This window comes from Apodemus sylvaticus, chromosome 3 (genome assembly GCF_947179515.1).
Source record: "Apodemus sylvaticus chromosome 3, mApoSyl1.1, whole genome shotgun sequence".
Lineage (NCBI taxonomy): Eukaryota > Metazoa > Chordata > Mammalia > Rodentia > Muridae > Apodemus > Apodemus sylvaticus.
In genome coordinates, this window is record NC_067474.1 from 46359685 (window position 1) to 46379009 (window position 19325).

General features: G+C 43.3%; 2 protein-coding genes across 4 annotated transcripts in view; one reads left to right on the forward strand and one right to left on the reverse strand.

The window, feature by feature from the left end:
• Nucleotides 1-1454: 1454 nt before the first annotated feature.
• On the reverse strand, nucleotides 1455-1631 carry LOC127679851 (DNA-directed RNA polymerases I, II, and III subunit RPABC4-like). Its single transcript, XM_052175447.1, has one exon. It carries the CDS (start codon nucleotides 1629-1631, stop codon nucleotides 1455-1457), a length of 177 nt encoding a protein of 58 aa, XP_052031407.1.
• Nucleotides 1632-2589: 958 nt separating this feature from the next.
• Nucleotides 2590-19325, forward strand: part of Mdn1 (midasin AAA ATPase 1) — a 120920-nt gene continuing 104184 nt past the window's right edge. For all 3 annotated transcript variants that reach the window (XM_052176190.1, XM_052176192.1, XM_052176191.1), the window contains exons 1-8: nucleotides 2590-2801; nucleotides 11294-11520; nucleotides 14630-14854; nucleotides 15318-15425; nucleotides 15509-15701; nucleotides 17025-17267; nucleotides 17515-17646; nucleotides 18920-19023. In XM_052176190.1, coding sequence (XP_052032150.1) covers nucleotides 2700-2801; nucleotides 11294-11520; nucleotides 14630-14854; nucleotides 15318-15425; nucleotides 15509-15701; nucleotides 17025-17267; nucleotides 17515-17646; nucleotides 18920-19023 — 1334 coding nt within the window. In that variant the 5' untranslated portion in view covers nucleotides 2590-2699. The remainder of the gene's footprint in view (nucleotides 2802-11293; nucleotides 11521-14629; nucleotides 14855-15317; nucleotides 15426-15508; nucleotides 15702-17024; nucleotides 17268-17514; nucleotides 17647-18919; nucleotides 19024-19325) is intronic.

Here is a 19325-nt window from a genome sequence, read left to right on the forward strand (position 1 = left end):
AGCATGTTTCATGTTGACATAAAACTAGCCAGGACACTGCTTTTGAAGAGGATCCAGTTAATGGGTTGCAGCAAGTAGATGGCTGCCTAGGAACCAAGCAGTGGTGTTGCATGCTTTTAATCCTAGTACCTGGGAGGCAGACCAGGCACATCTCTAAGTTGAAGGCCAGACTGGTCTGCAGAGTTAGTTCCAGGATAGCAAGGCCACACAAACCCTCTCATGAAACCAAAACAAAAGAGCAAAAAAATAACTGCCTGTAATTGCAGTTCCAGAGGATCTGAAAGACTCCCGAATCCCAGGAGACCCTCACTCAAGTCTTGGGATAAGACGAAGCCCCAAAAATTCATGAGAGACCGTTCTTGATGCAAACACAAGGTTTATTTATCTAGTGCACTGGGGCCGAGCTTGTTTCCCGCGCAGCTGCAGTCGGGGGTTTTTAAAGAAGAAAATTACAAAGAAATGGGGAGGTTCAGGCAGTGATCTATGTCATAAGGAATGGGGAGATCAATTCATGGCTCAGCGGAAAGTTAAACAGGAGTTCCTGGAGCAGGGAGGGAGCACTATCTTAAGGTTAATGGTTTCCCAGGCTGAGAGCAGAAAAAACAAGTTGCTTTGTGTTTAGGCTAATTGCTAGGGCTCTTGGATCCAAGCCCTCTTGGAGTTGGGGGGGTCTCTTGGATCCAAGCCCTTTCTGGCATCTATGGGCTTCTGCATACATGTACACTAAAAAATGCAGGTCCACGCACACACATTGTGATGGACACTCCGAATCCTAACATTTGGGAGGCAGAGGCAGTCTAAATGTGGGCCCAGTCTCATGTGTATACCAGGTTCCAGGACAGCCAGTGATATATAGTGAGATCCTGTTCGGCCCCCCTCCCCAAAAAAAAGAAAAGAAAAAGAAGAGAAAGAAAGAAAGATAGCATAGCATAGCATAGAATAGAATAGAGGGACTCCAGACATGGCTCAGTAGTTAAGAACTTGGATCCTCTGAAAAAACATGTGGTCTTAACTGATGCATTTCTTATCCTCTCCCCAATGAATCTTTTTAAAAAGAAAGTAAAATCAGTTAAAGAAAGAGTAAGCTGAAAAATCAGGTAGAGAAACTCCTAAAGAGAACCCAAAAGGAAAGCATATTTAAGAAATATAGAGAACAGAAATAGATGTGCTGATACTGAAAGACACAGAGAGAGAATATATCTAGATATGTGTTGACATTTGTAAGTACTAAAGACAGTAAAAAAAAAAATCTTAAAGGTTTGTAAAGTACTAGAATAACTTTTTTGAACCAAATTTTCCTTGATACAAAGTATTGAAATACAATTGCCTTTCTAAAGTGAATTCATAGATACACAGTTGTAGTCATTAAGTAAACTAAGTTAATAGCTATACAATAAAGAGAAACATCAATGGGGCAAATGTATGAATAAAGACACTCCTGAATTCCTCTGTTTTTATCGAGTATCAAAAACCACCAATCTTTTAGTCCTTTTCTTGTACTTTATTCTGTATCCGCATTCTCTGCATCTGATTGAATCCCTGGATTTTATTTCATTTTTGATGTGACATTTTGCCCAAATATTTATCATTAGCTGCTGCTTTGAAGGTTGAACACCTTTCTGGGTGTCCATTGTTAGTGCCTCCATAGCTGGAAGAAGTATCCCTTCTCTGTGCACCCAGAATAAACTACTTAAGTACTTTTATCTACTTAAGTTCTTTGTGTGGGTTTCAGAGATTGAAATCAGTTTGCCAGACTCGTGGAAAGCATCTTTTACCTCCTGCTGAGCCATCTAGCCAAAATCAAAAACAAAACAGTCAGGTGTTAAAGCCACTCTTTTAATTCCAGGCCTGAGGAGGCAGAGGCAGGTATATCTCTGAGGTCGGAGGCCAGCCTGGTCTACAGAGGGAGTTCCAGGACAGCCAAGGCTACATAGAATGAAGGCCCACATCTGCCATGGTGCACAAGTAAGAGGTCACAAACCAACTCTGGGATTGGTATATCAAACTCAGGTCATCAGACTTGTATCACAGAACTTTTAGCCAGCTAAGCCATCTCACTGGCCCCTACCCTCCGTTCTGTTGTAGTTGTTGTTTTGTATTGTTTTGTTTTTTCAAGACAGGGTTTCCCTATATAGCCCTGGCTGTCCTGGAACTCACTCTGTAGACCAGGCTGGCCTCGAACTCAGAAATCCACCTGCCTCTGCCTCCTAAGTGCTGGTATTAAAGGTATGCGCTACTACTTCCAGGCCCTACCCTCCTTTTTAATTAAGCAATTATTTCTAGTATTCGGAAGAATACATCAAGGGCCATTTTCTCGTAGTCACTTTTCTATGGGACAGCGAATCCGCTTATAGTTCACATCGGACATATTTTGATACAGAGTAAGTCACTGCGCTTAGGTTTCACGCGCCTGCAGCTCCTCGTTTGGAGACATCCGTTTGGCTCACAGAAAGAGCACCCCAACCTGACAGCCGGCAAACCTCAAAAGCTACTTCCGCTTCCCTTCCTACTAGCAGTGGCGCGACGGTGACGCATTTCCGCTGTTGTGGGCGTGGTAGTAGTTGCGCCGCCGCAGGCTGATGACGCAAACGTGAACTCCTTCACCACGTGTGTGTTTGCTTGCCGGCTCTAGGCGGTCTCCTTGCCGTCGTGGGTTTTCGTCGGTCCCCCCCGCGGCCTCGTGGCCGCGGCTGGAGACTATGGAGCACCTTTCTGTGGAGCTGGTAGCCGGGCCGCTGCGTCTAATCGCCACCAAGAACGAGAAGAGCAGCGGCGAGCTGAACAGGTTCCTGACCAAGTCGGTGAGCATGGGCGAAGGGAGGCGGGCCCGGGTCGGTGAGCGCGGATTCCCGGGAAAGGCGAAAGGGCCTTTGTTTTTCGGGGTCAGCTCCATTTCCTCGCTCCCTGCCCGGCGCTCAGACCGTGGTGGAGAGCATGCCCTTCCCGAATAAAAGCAGGTGGCTTTTCTGCGAAGCTGCTTCTGTCCGCCTCCCCACCCCCGAGACACGTGCAATGCCTAAATCAAAGTTTACCTTTCCCTATCCCTCGTTTGCTTGCAAGTATGTTTTTCTTTACTTTGTCCCTTCTGTTTGGCCTGTTGACGTACATCGGTAGTATTTTTTTCTGGGCGTCTCAGTATACCACTGAGGAGACAGGAAAATCTTGTCTCTACACCAGGGGAGTTCGCATCTTCTTCTGAGACGGTTCATAACAAACAACTGAAGGCCATAGCGAAACAGTTAGCTTTAGGAATTGGGAGGCCAAAGAGTTTATTTTATTTTATTTTGCCAAATGGGTTCTTGCCTTATTGACTACTGCCAGAGCTGCGCATCCTTTCTAGGCAACTTTCCACCTTGCATTTTAATTTCCTTTTAAATTTCTCTCCCTGCTCTGTCTGTAAGCGTGAGTCTAGAGAAACGTGCTTTTAATTTTGTAAAACTCATCCGGTCAGGAGTTTATTAAGTACATATATACTTAATCGTTTTAGTAATCAACATATATCCAGTGGTTCTCAACCTGTGGGTCACCTCCGACCGTCGGAGGACAACATGTTTACATTACGATTCATAATAGTAGCAAAATTACAGTTATGAGTTAGCAACGAAAGTTCTACGATTTGGGGTTACCACAAATGAAGAACTGTGTTAAAGAATTCCAGCATTAGGAAGGTTGAGAATCACTGGCATAGATAGAACCTGAGCCATTTGGAGCATCGTACAATTCGCCAGAGAAAATTCTGAGAGGTTTTTTTTCTGAGGTGTTGAGCCTACATTCTGTCTCTGAATTATACCCTTAGCCAACGGGCATTTTGTTTATTCCTTTTGAGACAACATCTCTTTTATGTAGCTCAGGATGTTTCTGAATTCACTGTGTAGACCAGGTTGGCCTCTAACTCACGGAGATCCATAGCGTGCTGGGATTCAAGGTAGGCTTTAGAACCAGCTTGGCTCCCAAGGCATTTCTGATGCTAAATTAAATGTGAGAAGCCAGACTTGGTGGGATCATCTGGATTTCTGGCCTGTGGCTCCCTTATCAAAGATGATTAGGAAGCTGGGCGGTCACGCCTGCAATCCCAGCACTCTGGGAGGCAGAGGCAGGCGGATTTCTGAGTTCGAGGCCAGCCTGGTCTACAGAGTGAGTTCCAGAACAGCCAGGGCTATACAGAGAAACCCTGTCTCCAAAAAACCAAAAAAAAAAAAAAAAAAAGAAAGGGCACGATTTTAAAGGTACCCCACATGCTGCGGGGCGGGGAAGGATGGGGAAGAAAAGGAAGACAGGAAAAGAAAAATATGAAGCCGTGATGACCAACACTTCAGTTTCTTACTTCGTGGTCCCGAAGAACCGCCATCGCAGGAGCTGGCTCAAACATCAGACTCCACAATCAAGAAGATACTTGATTTTTCTCTTCTTCCGGCTTGAGGGGGGGTTGGAGCTGGCACGTGAAGCAGCCAGGGTGGAGGCTGGACCCTTTCAGGTGCTGCAGCTTCCTTGACTGGGGTCCTGCTTTAAGCATTGACTGGAGGCTGGGGAGGTGGGTGGTGGTGGTGGTGGTGGTGGAGGTGGAGTGAAGGGCTCTCTCTTCCCGGAAGGCACTTCGGTTTGGGGCTGGAGCACTAGCTGATCTGTATTTGTCGTAATCATCGCTGCTGATCTGTATTTGTCGTAATCATCGCTCTCTCTCGGTTCACGTCTTAACGGTCTTTCATTCTTCACATTTGCACTACACTTCCTGAGCTTTTCGACTCTCCTCTCTTGGGTTTGTTGATATGTTTATAAAAAGATAAAAGAGAGGAGGGGCACGTTCCACGGAGGTGTGGCGAGGTATGGGGGAAGGGGCGCCTTTGCGGGCGGGCACATGCTGGGGCACCCCTCCCCCCTGAGGGACTAGCCACACCACCATATAGTATGAGGACATGGGGAGGGGAGTTAAGAGGGTAGCAGAGGCAGAGAAAGGCAGAAAGAGAGTAGAGGAGTAGAGGCGTAGTGGCCGGCCATGCGCACAAGGACAGAGAAGGGGAGGGAAGCAGAGAAAGAGCAAGGGAGGAACAAGAGGGCAAGAGAGCGAGGAGGGGAAAGCAGCCCCTTTTGCAGTGGGGCAGGCCCACCTGGCTGTTACCAGGTGACTGCGGTGGGCGGAGCTTAGACGGAATGCTAAAGTTTGTCCTCTCTGTTTTCCTTCACAACCACTCTGAAAGTATCTTAGTTTAATCCCAGCCCTTGGGAGGCAGAGGCAGGCGGATTTCTGAGTTCGAGGCCAGCCTGGTCTACAGAGTGAGTTCCAGGACAGCCAGGGCTATACAGAGAAACCCATGGGGGGGGGGGAACAAAAAGTTGCTTACGACTTATTTAGACTGTAGATGGTCTAGAATTCTTGAAGTGGAAGAGCATCTGCTTAGCATACAGGACATCCTAGAGTCAACTCTTAGCGCCTAAGGTGATTCAGATTTATGTTTTGGGTGTGGGTGTCTTTGGATGTGGTTATAATATTTTAGGACCACTAACACGTACATGTAAGAACCATGTACTGTAAATTCTGAAAATAGTATAGTAATGCCACAAAACTAGAAAGCTTCCTTGACTTAAAGACTTGGGACCTTGTTGAATTCTAGCCAGTCTCGGGAATCTTTCAGATTTATTTCTCTCTCTGTTGGAGAATAGCTTATATATTTTCATCCATGGTTGTTTACTGTAGTTTTTGTTTTGAATTTGGTAGTCCCAGGGCTGAGGGAACTGGTACATACTACCATGTTCATACACATCCCTAGTTCTGGAAACAAAAACACTTCATTAGAGAATAATACAGATGGGAAAATATTGACTCACACTGGAATTTGAGATTTGAAGAAAGAAGTTTTTAGGAGTGTTTTCTTTTTTCTCCCATTATCCAGTGATTATATCCTGATTCCAAGAATTGGGTGCCAGCTGTTGGTGGGAGGGTTGGGTGCATCATTCTGGGTATTGAGTCCAGGGCCTCACACACCACTGAGTTTGTTTTTTGAGACAGTATCTCATGCTGACCTAAAATTTGCTATATAGTCTTGGTTGGTCTGGAGATCACAGATCCTCCTACCTCTTCCTCCTGAGTATGGTTATTAAAGACATGTGCCACCCTACTTTGCCTTGGTATTTTAAAAAAAAATTAACTTTTTGAGACTAGATTACAATGCTGTATATATAAGGATGACCTTGAATTCCTCATTATTCGGCATGTTTCCAAGCACTGATTGCTGGTGTGTACCATGGGCTTATTTTCCTTTTTTTTTTTTTTTTTTTTTTTGCTGTTGTTGATTGATTGATTGATCGTTTTTCCGGACAGGGTTTCTCTGTCTAGTCCTTACTTACTCTGGAACTCACTCTGTAGACCAAGCTGTCCTTGAACTCAGAAATCCACTTGCCTCTGCCTCCCAAGCCCTGAGAATAAAGGTGTGCCACCACTGCCCAGTTTTTTGGTTTTTCCCCCCCCTTATTTTCAAAAGTTGTCACTGCAACTGTGATGCCTTCTCTACTTTGACCACTGTCTACATTTACATTTATAGAGAGCAGAGGGTTTAATATAATACCAAACTTAGGTACAGGGACAGCGTAGCATAACTGGAGATTTGTGTACATGGAGGCCAGAGGAAGGCGTCTGATTCTCTAGAGTCCTAGTGCAGGACACAGAGATCTGCCTGCCTCTTCCTCCTGAGTGCTAGGATTAAAACCATGCAGCACTACCCCCAAGTTACTCTCTGTATTCTATGTATTTAATCTATCTTGATTAAATACATATAGTGGCTTTAAAGTAGAATAGTTGTCAGTAGAAAAATGTCAGCATTTTTCTTTAGTTTATAATGTGTAAAATGGGGGTGACAGTATCTGATCTGAGGGTCGGTATAAGGAAAAAATGCATGGGGGATTATAAGTGCTGTGGATAAAGTGTTTGCTGTGGTAACTTCTATACATACAGTTGCTCTGATGACTAGAAAATATAGGTGAGGAGGATGCCAACAGCGCCTACCACTAAGTAGTTAGCAAACTACTGCAGTGAGCATCGTTTTAGTATTTTTGTGGGATTGGGCTTCACTGTGCTAGGCAGCCTGCCATTGGACACTCCAGCCCTAATGTATTGCTGTCTTTTTTTTTTTTTTCCAATTTTTTTTTGAATTTGGTTTTTTCGAGACAGGGTTTCTCTGTGTAGCCCTGGCTGTCCTGGAACTCACTCTGTAGACCAGGCTGGCCTCAAACTCAGAAATCCGCCTGCCTCTGCCTCCCAGAGTGCTGGGATTACAGGCGTGCGCCACCACCGCCCGGCTATGTATTGCTATCCTTATTATTTGTATTAATGGTAATATTTAGATGGGGTCTTGCTGTGTTTTCCAGAGTACACTTGAAATGCCCACCATGTCTCAGACTCCAGATTACCTGTTACAAGCTTGTTCTTCCACAAGGCTTGGTTCTACAGTCTTTTTTTTTCTTTTTTATTGTTTGTTCATTTAATTCTGTTTGACGCCACAGTTGAATCTAGAGCTTGCACATGGTAGGCAGTTTACCACGTGATCACAGGTTGACAGTCCCCTGCTCCTGGCGTGTGCCCCTTTTTTGTTTATCTTTGCATTGTTTCCACTTAGAGTGCTTGTCTTTCCTCTCTCTTGCTGTGATTAGTGCAGCGAACGCTAACGTGGAGTTCATGGTAGAGAAGAACAGCCTCTCTGGGTTCTTTTAAGGTGGAAAAGAGAGCAACATCATTCTGCAGTTTGGTGTGTTTGCAGAGCACTGCAGGTTACTGGGGCATCAGGCCTTTATAGAGCTTTAGAAATCAGGGTTCAGAGCTACTTAATGAATGGATGTCTCCAAAAGGGCGCACCTGAAGGCATTTTCCTTCTGGCAGCACACTGCCTCTTTCGTAATCAAAGGGACATGTGAATGGTAACGGAAGAGTTAAGGTTTGCCCTAAGAGCTTTCCAGGCCTGTGAACAGCCGCACTTGACTTCTGTTTGTTCTGGAGAACTGTTTTTGCAGTTATTTTCATGAACCCGTAGGAGGATTTGTCTCTGTCACTGCTTACTTTGTTTCAGACTAACAGTTGGAAGCACCTACCTTAGGAGGACTGTAGCTCTGGTGTTTAGTCCAGTGTCAGGCAGGTAGGGGACACAGCCTGAGCAGGACTGTCTGCTTCTACATTGGGATTTCCTGTTTCTTTGTAGAACAGTTTGAAAACTTTTCATTGCTTCCAGCATGGGATGACACATTAAGGCTTTATCTAATTCAGCTTCGTTGTAATAGTAACAGCTCCCTGGTGTGTGTGTAGAACGAGAAGCAGGACATTTTTCTTTGTTGTTGTTTTTTTTTGAGGCAAGGTAACCCTGACTGGCCTGGAATCAACTATGTAGATCAGGCTGGCTTTGAACTCCCAGAGATCTGCTCTGCCTGCTTCTGCCTCTGCCTCAAGTGTCTCTTGATTACATCATCATGCTCAGCTTTTTTTTTTTAAATTGAGTACCCTGTAGACACACCAGAAGAGGGCATCATCTTAACCACTGAGCCATCTCTCCAGCCCTAAAGTACATCTTTAATAAATGAAATTATAAGTAACTGAGTAGAGATAAAAATCACAAAGGAAACTTATACATCAAACTCAGCTTTGAGAAAAGGCGAATCTCTTTTATCTCAGTTCAGTAAATAGGCAAATCTACAAATTATGAAAAAAGTTTTCCTTTTTTTCCTGGGCTGCTTTTGGAGATTTTGATAAATCTTAGTGATTGTGCTAGTTGAATGGAAAAAAAAAACTGAAATAAAAGGAGGAGGAGATGACTCCTAAAGTATGGAGAAGGTTTTTATTACACAGCTATAAGGGGAAAGCAGGCAGGGGGAAGAGTACAGGAGAGGGGAGGGGAGGAGGATGGAGAGTGCAGAGGGGATGCTGATAAAGAGAGAGACTGGCAAATCCAAAATGGCTGCGTTATATGGAGCCAGACTGGGGGTCCGGAAGCCCAGCTTATAGGGGGGAGAGATTTGCAGGGTGGGAGATGGGTGGGGTAAGGGCTGCTGGGGGGAGCCACAGCCTGCTTATTCCTGTACTGAATGAGACTTGTCTTAGGTCTTAGGCCTAACACTAGTTATAGCAAAGGAACTGAATTGGTTGCTCGGTTTTTTGGTGTGTTTTTTTTTTTTTTTCAAGACAGTTTCTGTGTGTAGTCCAGGCTGTCCTTGAACTCATATTGACCTGCCTGTCGCCAGTGCTGGGATTACAGTGCCATCACATTCAGCTGGTTGTTATGTTTGGTAAGGAGCATCTTAACCACCCTAAAATGTTTGATTTTTTTTTTTTTTTTTAAATTTTACATTTAACATGTGCAGACAGCTTGTAGGATGTTCTCTTCTTTTACCACCTGGACCCTGGCAATCACCCTTACCTGCTGAGCCATCTCACCGGCCCAGGATTTGGTAGTTCAATCAGTGTCTTGAGCTTGCCTCTGACTAGCATGCATGTTAACCACCTAAATAACTCACTCGAGCTCTGTGAAAGAACAGCAAGGATGTAAGTACCCAGGAGGCTTCTTCGGCAGTGCTCATTTACAGAGGCAGGATTTCCCAAGAATGCCTTACCTGGGTGGTCTGGGAGCCTTGGATTTGGGGGACAAAGCCTTGAACATTCCCTGTCATTGTTGCTCTGGCAGCCAGGACACGGGATTAGAGATGCTCTGGCTTGCAAGCTGGGCCTATGAAGAGAAAGTCGGTTATATAATTAATTCTCCTGGGTAACTGCTGCCCCTGCATGCTCATATGTTTATATGTGTTGGTGAGTGAACCCTCAGGGCTTCATGGATGCAAAACAAGCACTCCATCAGCGGAGCCGGTCCTCAACCCTAAGCTTTCTTTCTGTTTTGAAACTTACTATACTGTCCATCCTAACTCCTGCCTCAGCTGTGGGAGCGGCGAGAGTGGCAGGAACCATAGACATGCCCTGTTAACTAGCTCTCCATGTTGCTCAGGCTGGCTCAAACCTGTAGTCCTCGTGCCTCAGTTCTCCAGCTCTTCGGATTGCACATGCGCCACTACGCTTGCTTTCATTACTTAAACTTCATGAAGTAGTTTTATTTATGGCAGAGAATTGAGGAAACGTAGGACAGTACCAGTTTTGTAGTTCATGCCAAGACTGGGGATATAGCTCTGTAGTATGGGGCTCTGATTCATAGCACTGCAGAACAACAGCTTGTAGCTACCAAAAATAATAAGAACGTCCTGGCCCCTAATATTTGATGTCCTTTGGAAATGGGGCCTTTGAGACCATAATAAAATTATCCTAGTTTCTTTGTTATTGTTGTTGCTGCTGCTGTAATAAAATACCTAACAGAAATAATGCAATGGAGCAAGAATTTATTCTGGTTCACAGTGCATTGTGGCTGGGAACTCCGTTCAGGAGCAGGCGGCTGCTGGGCGTATGTCCACAGCCAGGGTTGGAGAGGATGGATGCTGCTTCTTAGTTCTTTTTATACAGTTCATATCTGCCCAGGGAGTGACCTACCAGATTTAAGCGACTCTTCCCGGATCAGTTAACATAACCAAGGTAGTCCCTCATTGGCACTCTGGAAGGCTGACCTTGGAGAGACAAGTATGCTCAAAAGATTTGGTCAGTTTGACCATACTAACTGTCCTTCACAAAGGTAAAATATGAAATCATTAGAGTCTTAATTCAGTGTGACTTAATTTTGTGAAAGGATGGAGAAATAGCATGGGTGATCCTGATGAAGCTAAGACTGGAGTGGTGTAGCTGAATGCCCTGGACCATGCAGGACTGATAGCCACTGCCAGACATGGCCTATCCAAGCAGGCCAGTGATGCTCCTGGAACCAACCACCTGACTTCAGACTCCAGAGATAAATGACTCTACTGTTGGGTTTTGTTGTTGTTGTTGATGATGATGATGTTGTTTTTTGAGACAGGATTTCTCTGTGTAGCCCTGGCTGTCCTGGAACTCACTCTGTAGACCAGGCTGGCCTCGAACTCAGAAATCCGCCTGCCTCTGCCTCCCAAGTGTTGGGAGTAAAGGCATGCACCACCACTGCCTGGCTTTATATCCTTTTATATACCCTATATAAAATCATTATTTAGATAACTAGGCTAAAAAGAAATATGTGATTTGTTTTTGGTACTGGGAATTAAGCGCGCCCCTCCCATGCATGATAGGTCAAGTGTTGTATTACGAAGTCACTTAAGAAATTTAGGAATTAGTGTTTTGATAGTAAGCTAGTATTCTGATCATTCTGGTACTAAAGAATATGGCTTACATAGACATTGCTTGCTTCTCACTCAGGTGTGGACACCTCAAGATCGTCAGTGCATCCTGAATGCCTTGGCACAGTTGCTCCTGGATAAAGACTATACCCTTTTGCTTGGGCGCCAGTTGCGCCCTATCCTTTTGGATTTGCTGGAAAGAAATGCTAAAGCCATTAAAACTGGAGGCCAAGTCAACCACGATCTGCATGAACGGCTCAGTGTGTCAATGAGCAAACTCATTGGGAGCCATCCTGACGTTCTTCCGTGAGTAGCCATTAGATTCATATTTCTCTGTAAGATGATCACCTCTTTTCTCAAGTCTACTGGGGTGGCTCTTGCTGTAACCAAAGCACTTGGGAAGTTGAGGTGAGAGGCTTCTGAGCTTGTGGCCAGAGTCCATTATATAGCAATACCCCTGTATTTTTTTTAAAAGAGTCTTTAAATTTTATTTGTGTATTTTTTTTTTATTTTTATTTTTTATTTTTTTTTATGTAGGAGTCATGTCAGAACAAGCCATCAGATCCCTTTATAGATGGTCATGATCTATCTTGTAGTTGTTGGGAATTGAACTGAGAACCTGTGGAAGAACAGCCAGTGTTTTTAAATGCTGAACCATCTTTCCAGACCCAAGTTTTGCTTTTTGTTTTAAGTTTTGTTGTTGTTATTTCGCATACATTTGTAGAGGTGGCACAGAGGTCAGAGAACAGATTGGGTCACTTTTCTCCTTCCATGTGGTTCCTGGGAGTTGAGTTCATGTGTTCATGCTTGGACATGCTTGGAGATGCTTAACCCCCGAGCCATCTCCTCCCCAGCTTTTACTGGATATCTAGACTGACTTCAATCTGTGGTCCTCTTCCAGGAGTCTACCAAGTGCTGGGACTACTGGTATGTACTGGTATTCCTGGCTTAGCTGTCATGACATGTTTGAGAAAACAGCCATGATGTCCCAGTTGTCGCAGAATCTGGCAAGATGTGCAGATGAGGTAGATCTGAACTTACATGATGCTATTGGAGAAGCAGAAGGAAGCGACCTTAGAATTGAGTCAACTTGGAAGTCCCACCTCTAGAGAATGTGTTAGGAATATGTTAGAGATTCATTAAGCTAATGAATTAATTTTCTGTTTTTCCACCAGCATCAAATTTATGTTCTTTTGTTGTTTGGTTTGGGCCTCAAACTCGGAGATCCACCAGCCTCCACTGCCCTAGTGCTAATATTAAAGGCTAAAGGCATGTGCCATCCAACTCCGTCAGCCACCCCTGGTATATTATCTTCTCTGTTTCTTGTCTGCGTCTTGTTTTAGTTTTTGTTTGTTTTTGTAACCTTTTGAATTCAAGTAGTGCAATCTGTTGGAAAGCAGAATGGTCTTTTGGCTGGATGCTGTACAGGTGACTTCGTGACAGCAGTGGCCATGTCATGTCCAGAAGACAGCCTGACACAGCACCCTGAGCCATCCTCGGGTCAAAGAAAAGCATGCTTAGCTGACACTAATGTGAAAACTGCCCTGGGCTCTTACCTGAATTATGCTATAGCTTTTCTTTGAGTCATAGGTGTATTTCAGCATTATCCATACCAGTCCATCATTAGAGAACACCCCAGATCCTTCAGGATTCCAGAATGGGCACAAAGCCTTGTTTAACAGTATAATACAGACTCTAAATAATTACAAGTTCATGCTTGGGGATATGAATAGCCTGGGTTCCTGTGGCCAGAGGAGGCTTGTCTTTCAGAACTAAAATTTCTGTAAATTGTAGTGGTGCTACAGGCAAGACAGAAAATGAGGATATCTCCACCCCCCAGCTCTGGTGTAAACTGTAAATTAACTCATTTGATCTTAACTGATCTCTGTCTCAGGGTTTTGGTAAGCAATAAATCTCAGACCCCTGGTAAAGTTTTCTCGCATATTTATTTTGTGAACAATGCGATTATGTACACTGATGTATTATTAATGGGTGAGTAATTAAAAATGACTGTAGTTCAGATATAGTTAAGAGTAATTCATGTTATATGCAACTATCAACACAGTCATGTTAGAGTTTTTGTATGTTTTTTTTTTTTCTCCTGTGTTTTGTTCCTGGCAATTTAACTTGAGGCCCTGTACATGTTAGGTAAAGTGTTTAGACACTTCAGTCTTCTCTAGTCCTTTAAGTAATATTTATAAAATTGCTGACTTTGAACTTAATGGTCCTGTTGCCTTAACCTCTGAAGTTCTGGGAGTATTGGACACCTGATACCAATTCTTTGAATCCTCTCTCTCTCTTCCTTCTTCCCCCACACAAATCTGAAAGTTTACAGTTTTGTTTTTGTCTTTAGAAAACCCAGCTTTTACATTGGTTTTTATTATTGAACTCAGTTTTTTTTCTGTTAATATGATGTTTACTTTCTTCTAATTTGAGATTTCATATAAGATAATAAACTTTGCAGTTAGTACTACTTTGACTGCATCCAGTAAGTTTTTTAAGGTTGCAGTTTTAGTTTCCTGGATGGCCAGGGATTTTTGCGTGTGTGCGTGCATACGTGTGTTGGTTGGTGGTGGAGAGATGGATGATGTAGGGGTTGCCCATGTGTCTGCACCAGGATTTCTCAAGGACTCAGATCTTCCACAGAATGTATCTGCAGAGACCACCATCTTAGCAGAGTGGAGCCCCAGCATGTTTCCATAACATCTGCCTTGGAGAGTAACCTGGTCCTGTCCTCCTCAGTACTGCATTTCCTGTCGATGACTTCTTGTTCTTCACCTGTCACACGTGCACTTCATATTGATATATGTTGAATTTCGTGTTTTATCTGCAACTAACTATTATTTGTGTGTGTTTGTGTCTGTGGGTACATTCTCATAAAGATCTCTGTGTGCTTTAATTTGTAGCCTAATCACCTGATTTTGCCTCCCCCAGGTTCAGTTGAGCATTTCTCTTTTGTTCCTCTTCTGTTTCTGTATGTGGCTCTCCCTTACTCTGCAGCATGTCAGGGAGAATTGTAGCATGGGTTTTTGTATCTCTAGTATGTTCCTTATGGTGAGAATTTAGTAAGTGTTGAGTGAGTACAGTTAGCAAGTACCACCCAAGATGTGTGCTGCTTTTGTGGGTAAAGCCTTTGGTGATTTGCAGATTCTCAACTGGTATCTCATGCCTGGGCCTGGGTCCTCACCCTGAAGTGGTTTCCATCTTTAGGATTGTATGGCTTCTGCACTATGCTGCCCACATTCTGAAGTAACAAAAGTTCTGTTATGTTCTGCAGTCCAGTCCCTGAGGACGATTGGGCACCTGCCTTCTTCTACAGTCAGTGAAGATGTTCATTTCTAGTCTTGTCTCTGAGTACAAATGGGCACATGAATGCTAGTACTGATGATTGATGATATTGTCTTCTTTCTTGAAGGTTTGCCATGCACTATTTCAAGGACACCTATCCAGTGTTTCAGAGACTCTTCCTTGAGAGTTCTGATACAAACCCAGTGCGCTATGGCCGTAGGCGGATGAAGCTCCGGGACCTAATGGAAGCAGCCCATATATTCCTACAGCACAGGCAGCCTGTTTTTCGGGAGCTCTGGGACTGGAGTGTGTGTGTCCCTCTCCTCAGGAGCCATGATGCTTTGGTGCGCTGGTATGTGAATTAGCCTGTGATAATTTGGGAGTGGGGAAAGATAAAAACTCTTTAGATATGGGTGTTGAGTTTTAGTGTGTCTGCATGTTTGTTGCATCCCAGGAATTGCAGTTCTGGATGCTTGTGAGCTGTCGTGTGGGTGTTAGGAATTGCACTCCAGGCCTCTGGAAGAGCAGTCAGTGCTCCCTACTGCTGATCATTTCTCCAGTCCTAGAGCTTTTTGTTATGTTTTGTTCTTACCCCTTTCCTTAATCATCCTGGTTTGCATTAGAAAAAGATTATATACATGGAGTATCACCTTTTTTCCTGCTCTACCAAAGGAATTCATTGTGTTTACTTTGTGTTTTATACGCATAAGTGTGCGTTGTGCTGGTTAAGACTTTATTTTCTAGTGTTTAGCTGGTAAGTCCTTTTGTTAATTAACTAGAGGTCAGGAGAATAGATGTGCTTCTTTTTACTTCAGGCATACAGCTAACTGTCTTGCTTTGGTGACGTGTATGAATGAAGAACACAAGTTGTCCTTCCTAAGGAAGATGTTCAATAGCGATGAGCTGGTGCACTTCAGGTTAAGGTAAGCAGGGCTTGCTTAAGGTCCTTGGAGGGCTTGCTGTGTTCTTTCTGTAGCGATTCATGGACCTTTTTTTCCCCTCTCAGGTTGTTAGAAGAGGCTCAGCTACAGGATTTGGAGAAGGCCTTGGTTTTAGCCAACCCAGAAGCCTCCCTTTGGCATAAGGGAAAGGAACCTCAGTACATTCAGGGACACCTAGTTTCAGCTGACCTCTCTTCCAATGTGGCCGCTGTGTGTGGTGTGGTGCTGCCTAAGTACTCCGCCAGTCCTGGAGAGCAGGTATTGCGGCCTCACCAAGGGCTGTGCTCCATTAACTGTGAATATACAATTTCTTTGGTCAGGGTCCACAAATCATGTGTGATCCACATCGAGTGTGCTAAAGTGATGTTCCATTTTAGAAGTGTTTAGTGAGAAATGAAGATAAATTCATCCCCGAGTTTGTCCTGAGTCTGAAAGTAGAAATATAATGTCATCTGTGTGATGCCATAAACTTTAGCAAAATTTGAAGCTGGGCATGGCAGGCCTATGGTCTCGGGAATAATAAAGAACAAAACAGTAAACCAAGACTGATGGTGAAAGAGATTAAGGACTGAGGCTATAACTTGGTACAAAAGCACATACATTGGCTAGGCCAGGATCACCTGACAAAACAAAAGACTGCAGTTCTTCCTGTACCTGAAAACATCACATGTACTGAAATATAATACATTCTCTCTGTGCCTACATTTTCCCAGCTGTCTCACAGGCTGTGCACTCTTTTAGTATATGTGTGTTTCTACATCTGTGCAAGAAGTACATGTTTAACATGTACTAAACATATAACTAGACTGCCAGTTCCCACATTGTTGATCTTTTAAAGTTTTCACAAATTTTCTTTTTAATTTTTATGTGTAGCTGTGTGTGCCTAAGTGTATGTTTTGTGCATCACGTGAGTGCAGAAGGTCAGAGTTTGTGTTGGATATCCTGGAATTGTAGTTGTAAAAGCCTCTGCACTGGTAATGTTAAGTATAAAATGGAAAGTGGAATGAAGGAAAAAAAAAACCACTGGTGATTGATGAGGCTCTTAAATTAATTTAGAAATTGTCCTTGGACTGGAGAGATAACTCCAGTATTAAGAACAGTTAGTGGGCCAAGTACGGTGGCCTTTAGTCCTAGCATTCAGGAAGCAGGGGAAGCCAGGCTACCAAGTGAGACCCTGTTTCAAACGAAAACATTCAAAAGAGCATTTACTGCTCTTCAGGGGAACCACAGGCCCTTCAGTTCCCAGCATCTATAGCAGACAGCTCACAAGGCTGTGTGTTTTGCCAGTTCCAGAGGATCTGGTGCCCTCTTCTAGACTCTATAGGCAGCAATATATACACATACATATAAGTACATATAAAATAAAATGATTTAAGTGAATAAAAAAATCAAAAGGGTACCTCACACTTCTGCTCTACACAAAAATAGTTTTTAAAATATGAAGAGCATATCCTTCTGAGTTTGGCTCATACACTTGTTTTAATATGAGCTCAGTAGAAGCATTGTTGAAGAAATTAACTGTGTCATTTGGGAGAAGGCCTCTCTTAATAGTTTTTTTCCATTTCTCACTTTTCTTCTTAGGCAAGTGACAGGAGTTCTTCACGGGAACAGGAGCTGGCTCTTAAATCCTTTGTGTTGGTTGAGTCTGTGTGTAAAAATCTTCAGATGCTAGCTGTTGCAGTGGCTTCTCAGAATGCTGTGTTGTTGGAAGGACCAATAGGCAGTGGCAAAACTTCCTTAGTTGAATATTTAGCTGCAGTAACTGGTAGAACCAAACCACCTCAGCTTCTCAAAGTCCAGCTTGGAGATCAGACAGACAGCAAGGTAACTATTAAGAATGGCAAGTATTGCTGGCTTGGTTTGTTTGTAAATATCAGCATTCTAATGTTTTTGCTAAGGAAACATAGAAACAGTTATTGCCCTTGCTTCTGACTTTTGGAGCAAGCTATTTATACGTCACATACCTCCTTTCCTTGTTGAAATTTCATATGCCTTTGAAAGTACTGCCTTTGAAAAGAAGTACTCTCGCTATCTCAGGTCTTTGATTTCTCTAATTCACCTCTTTCTGCAGATGTTACTGGGCATGTATCGTTGTACAGATGTTCCTGGGGAGTTTGTATGGCAACCTGGCACCCTGACACAGGCAGTCACAAAAGGTCACTGGATACTTCTGGAGGATATTGACTATGCTCCTTTGGATGTGGTATGTCATCTTGCTAAGCCCTTTACTCTGCACACTTGGAAGACCGTTTTGTCCGCAGTACCTGGGGATGGTTTGCTGTTCTGAGTCTTAGGTTTTATGTGATACGTTGTAAGCAGCTCATTCATAGTTACCTGCCTAATCTGACTTGAGAACTTGGGTTTCTTCACTTGTCTTCTGTTGCATAGAGTATATTGAATGTTTTGTGCTGTTTTTGTACTGATTGAGTACAGTGAGCTGTCTTACTGCCTGGTAGGAGCAGTCAGTGAGACTTAGGGACCTTTGAGATCAACTTCCCAGGTGTGGCAGCTGTAGAATAGGGCTACAAATGGTTGGGCTTTTGAGAAGCTTTTTATTATATACAGCTGTGAACTTTACTATAGAGTCCATGCTGATCTCGGATTGGCATGCTTCTTGCCTCTGCAGTGATTATAAGAGCATGCCACAGTGTGGTCTGCTTTGGTGTTTAGAACAATCACTTCTGCAGTGAAGTGGCAGTCTCTGTTTGCTCTGAAATCCGTAAACTATGACCAAAAAGATGTCCTATGGTTAAGGTGTTTCTACGCAGGTTCTATAAGTGCATGTTAAGTGCATATTGAATTGTACACACTGGAGAAGACAAATAATGGTTATGTGTTGGGAGAGGCATTTCTCTCCCACCAAATCTAGCCGGTTCTGGCTCATTCTTTGTAATTTAGTGAATCTTTTTTGTTTTGTTTTTTGTTTTTGTTTGTTTGTTTTGTCTTTTCGAGACAGGGTTTCTCTGTGTAGCCCTGGCTGTCTTGGAATTCACTCTATAGGTAGACCAGGCTGGCCTCGAACTCAGAAATCCTTCTTGCCTCTTCTGGGACTAAAGGCATGTGTCACTACTGCCCTGTTTTTTATGTTTGGAGCAGGTTCAGTGAAATTTTTATGAATCTTTTTATGTTTGGAGCAGGTTCAGTGAAATTTTTATGAATCTTTTTATGTTTGGAGCAGGTTCAGTGAAATTAAGCTTATAATGCTGTTTGGCCATTTGCATCTTCTGATTTTAAAAGTCCTGAGTCCTGTGTACATCCTGCTCTCTTGCTTTTTTTTATAGTAGCACTCAGTGAGTTAATAAAGTGTACTGGAATGCAACTTGGAAAACACAGATGCATTTGATTGCAGTTTGCACTGTGAAAACTGGATGGAGTTTCCTTTAAGGATATGTAGTACATTTGGTGTTTGCTTATTTGCATGCTTGCTTGTTACTACCTCTGTCCCATGGCTTTATCAATGGGGTTTTGTGACTTAGGTTTCTGTGTTGATCCCTCTACTGGAAAATGGAGAACTTCTGATTCCTGGACAAGGTGACTGTTTGAAAGTCGCTCCTACATTTCAATTGTTTGCAACCAGGAGGTATGTGTGACACTTTTTGTTCCGATTCTCAACCCATTTTTTTGTTTTTATTTGGCTGAAGTCATTTATGCTTCACAGAAACATCTTATCATTGATATATAAACACACCATGGCATTATTCCAGTGATTTAAAAACAATTTGATAAAAATTCTATCAGTCCCATTTTTAAAAAAGACTTGTGGGTCAAATAACCTGCCCTAGTTTACCTGTATCTAGCACTGAAATGGCAGCTTTTAGTTATTAATAAGGAGTTGTATGTATAGCAGTCACCCTTTTATGATTTCACTTACCATGGTTTTAG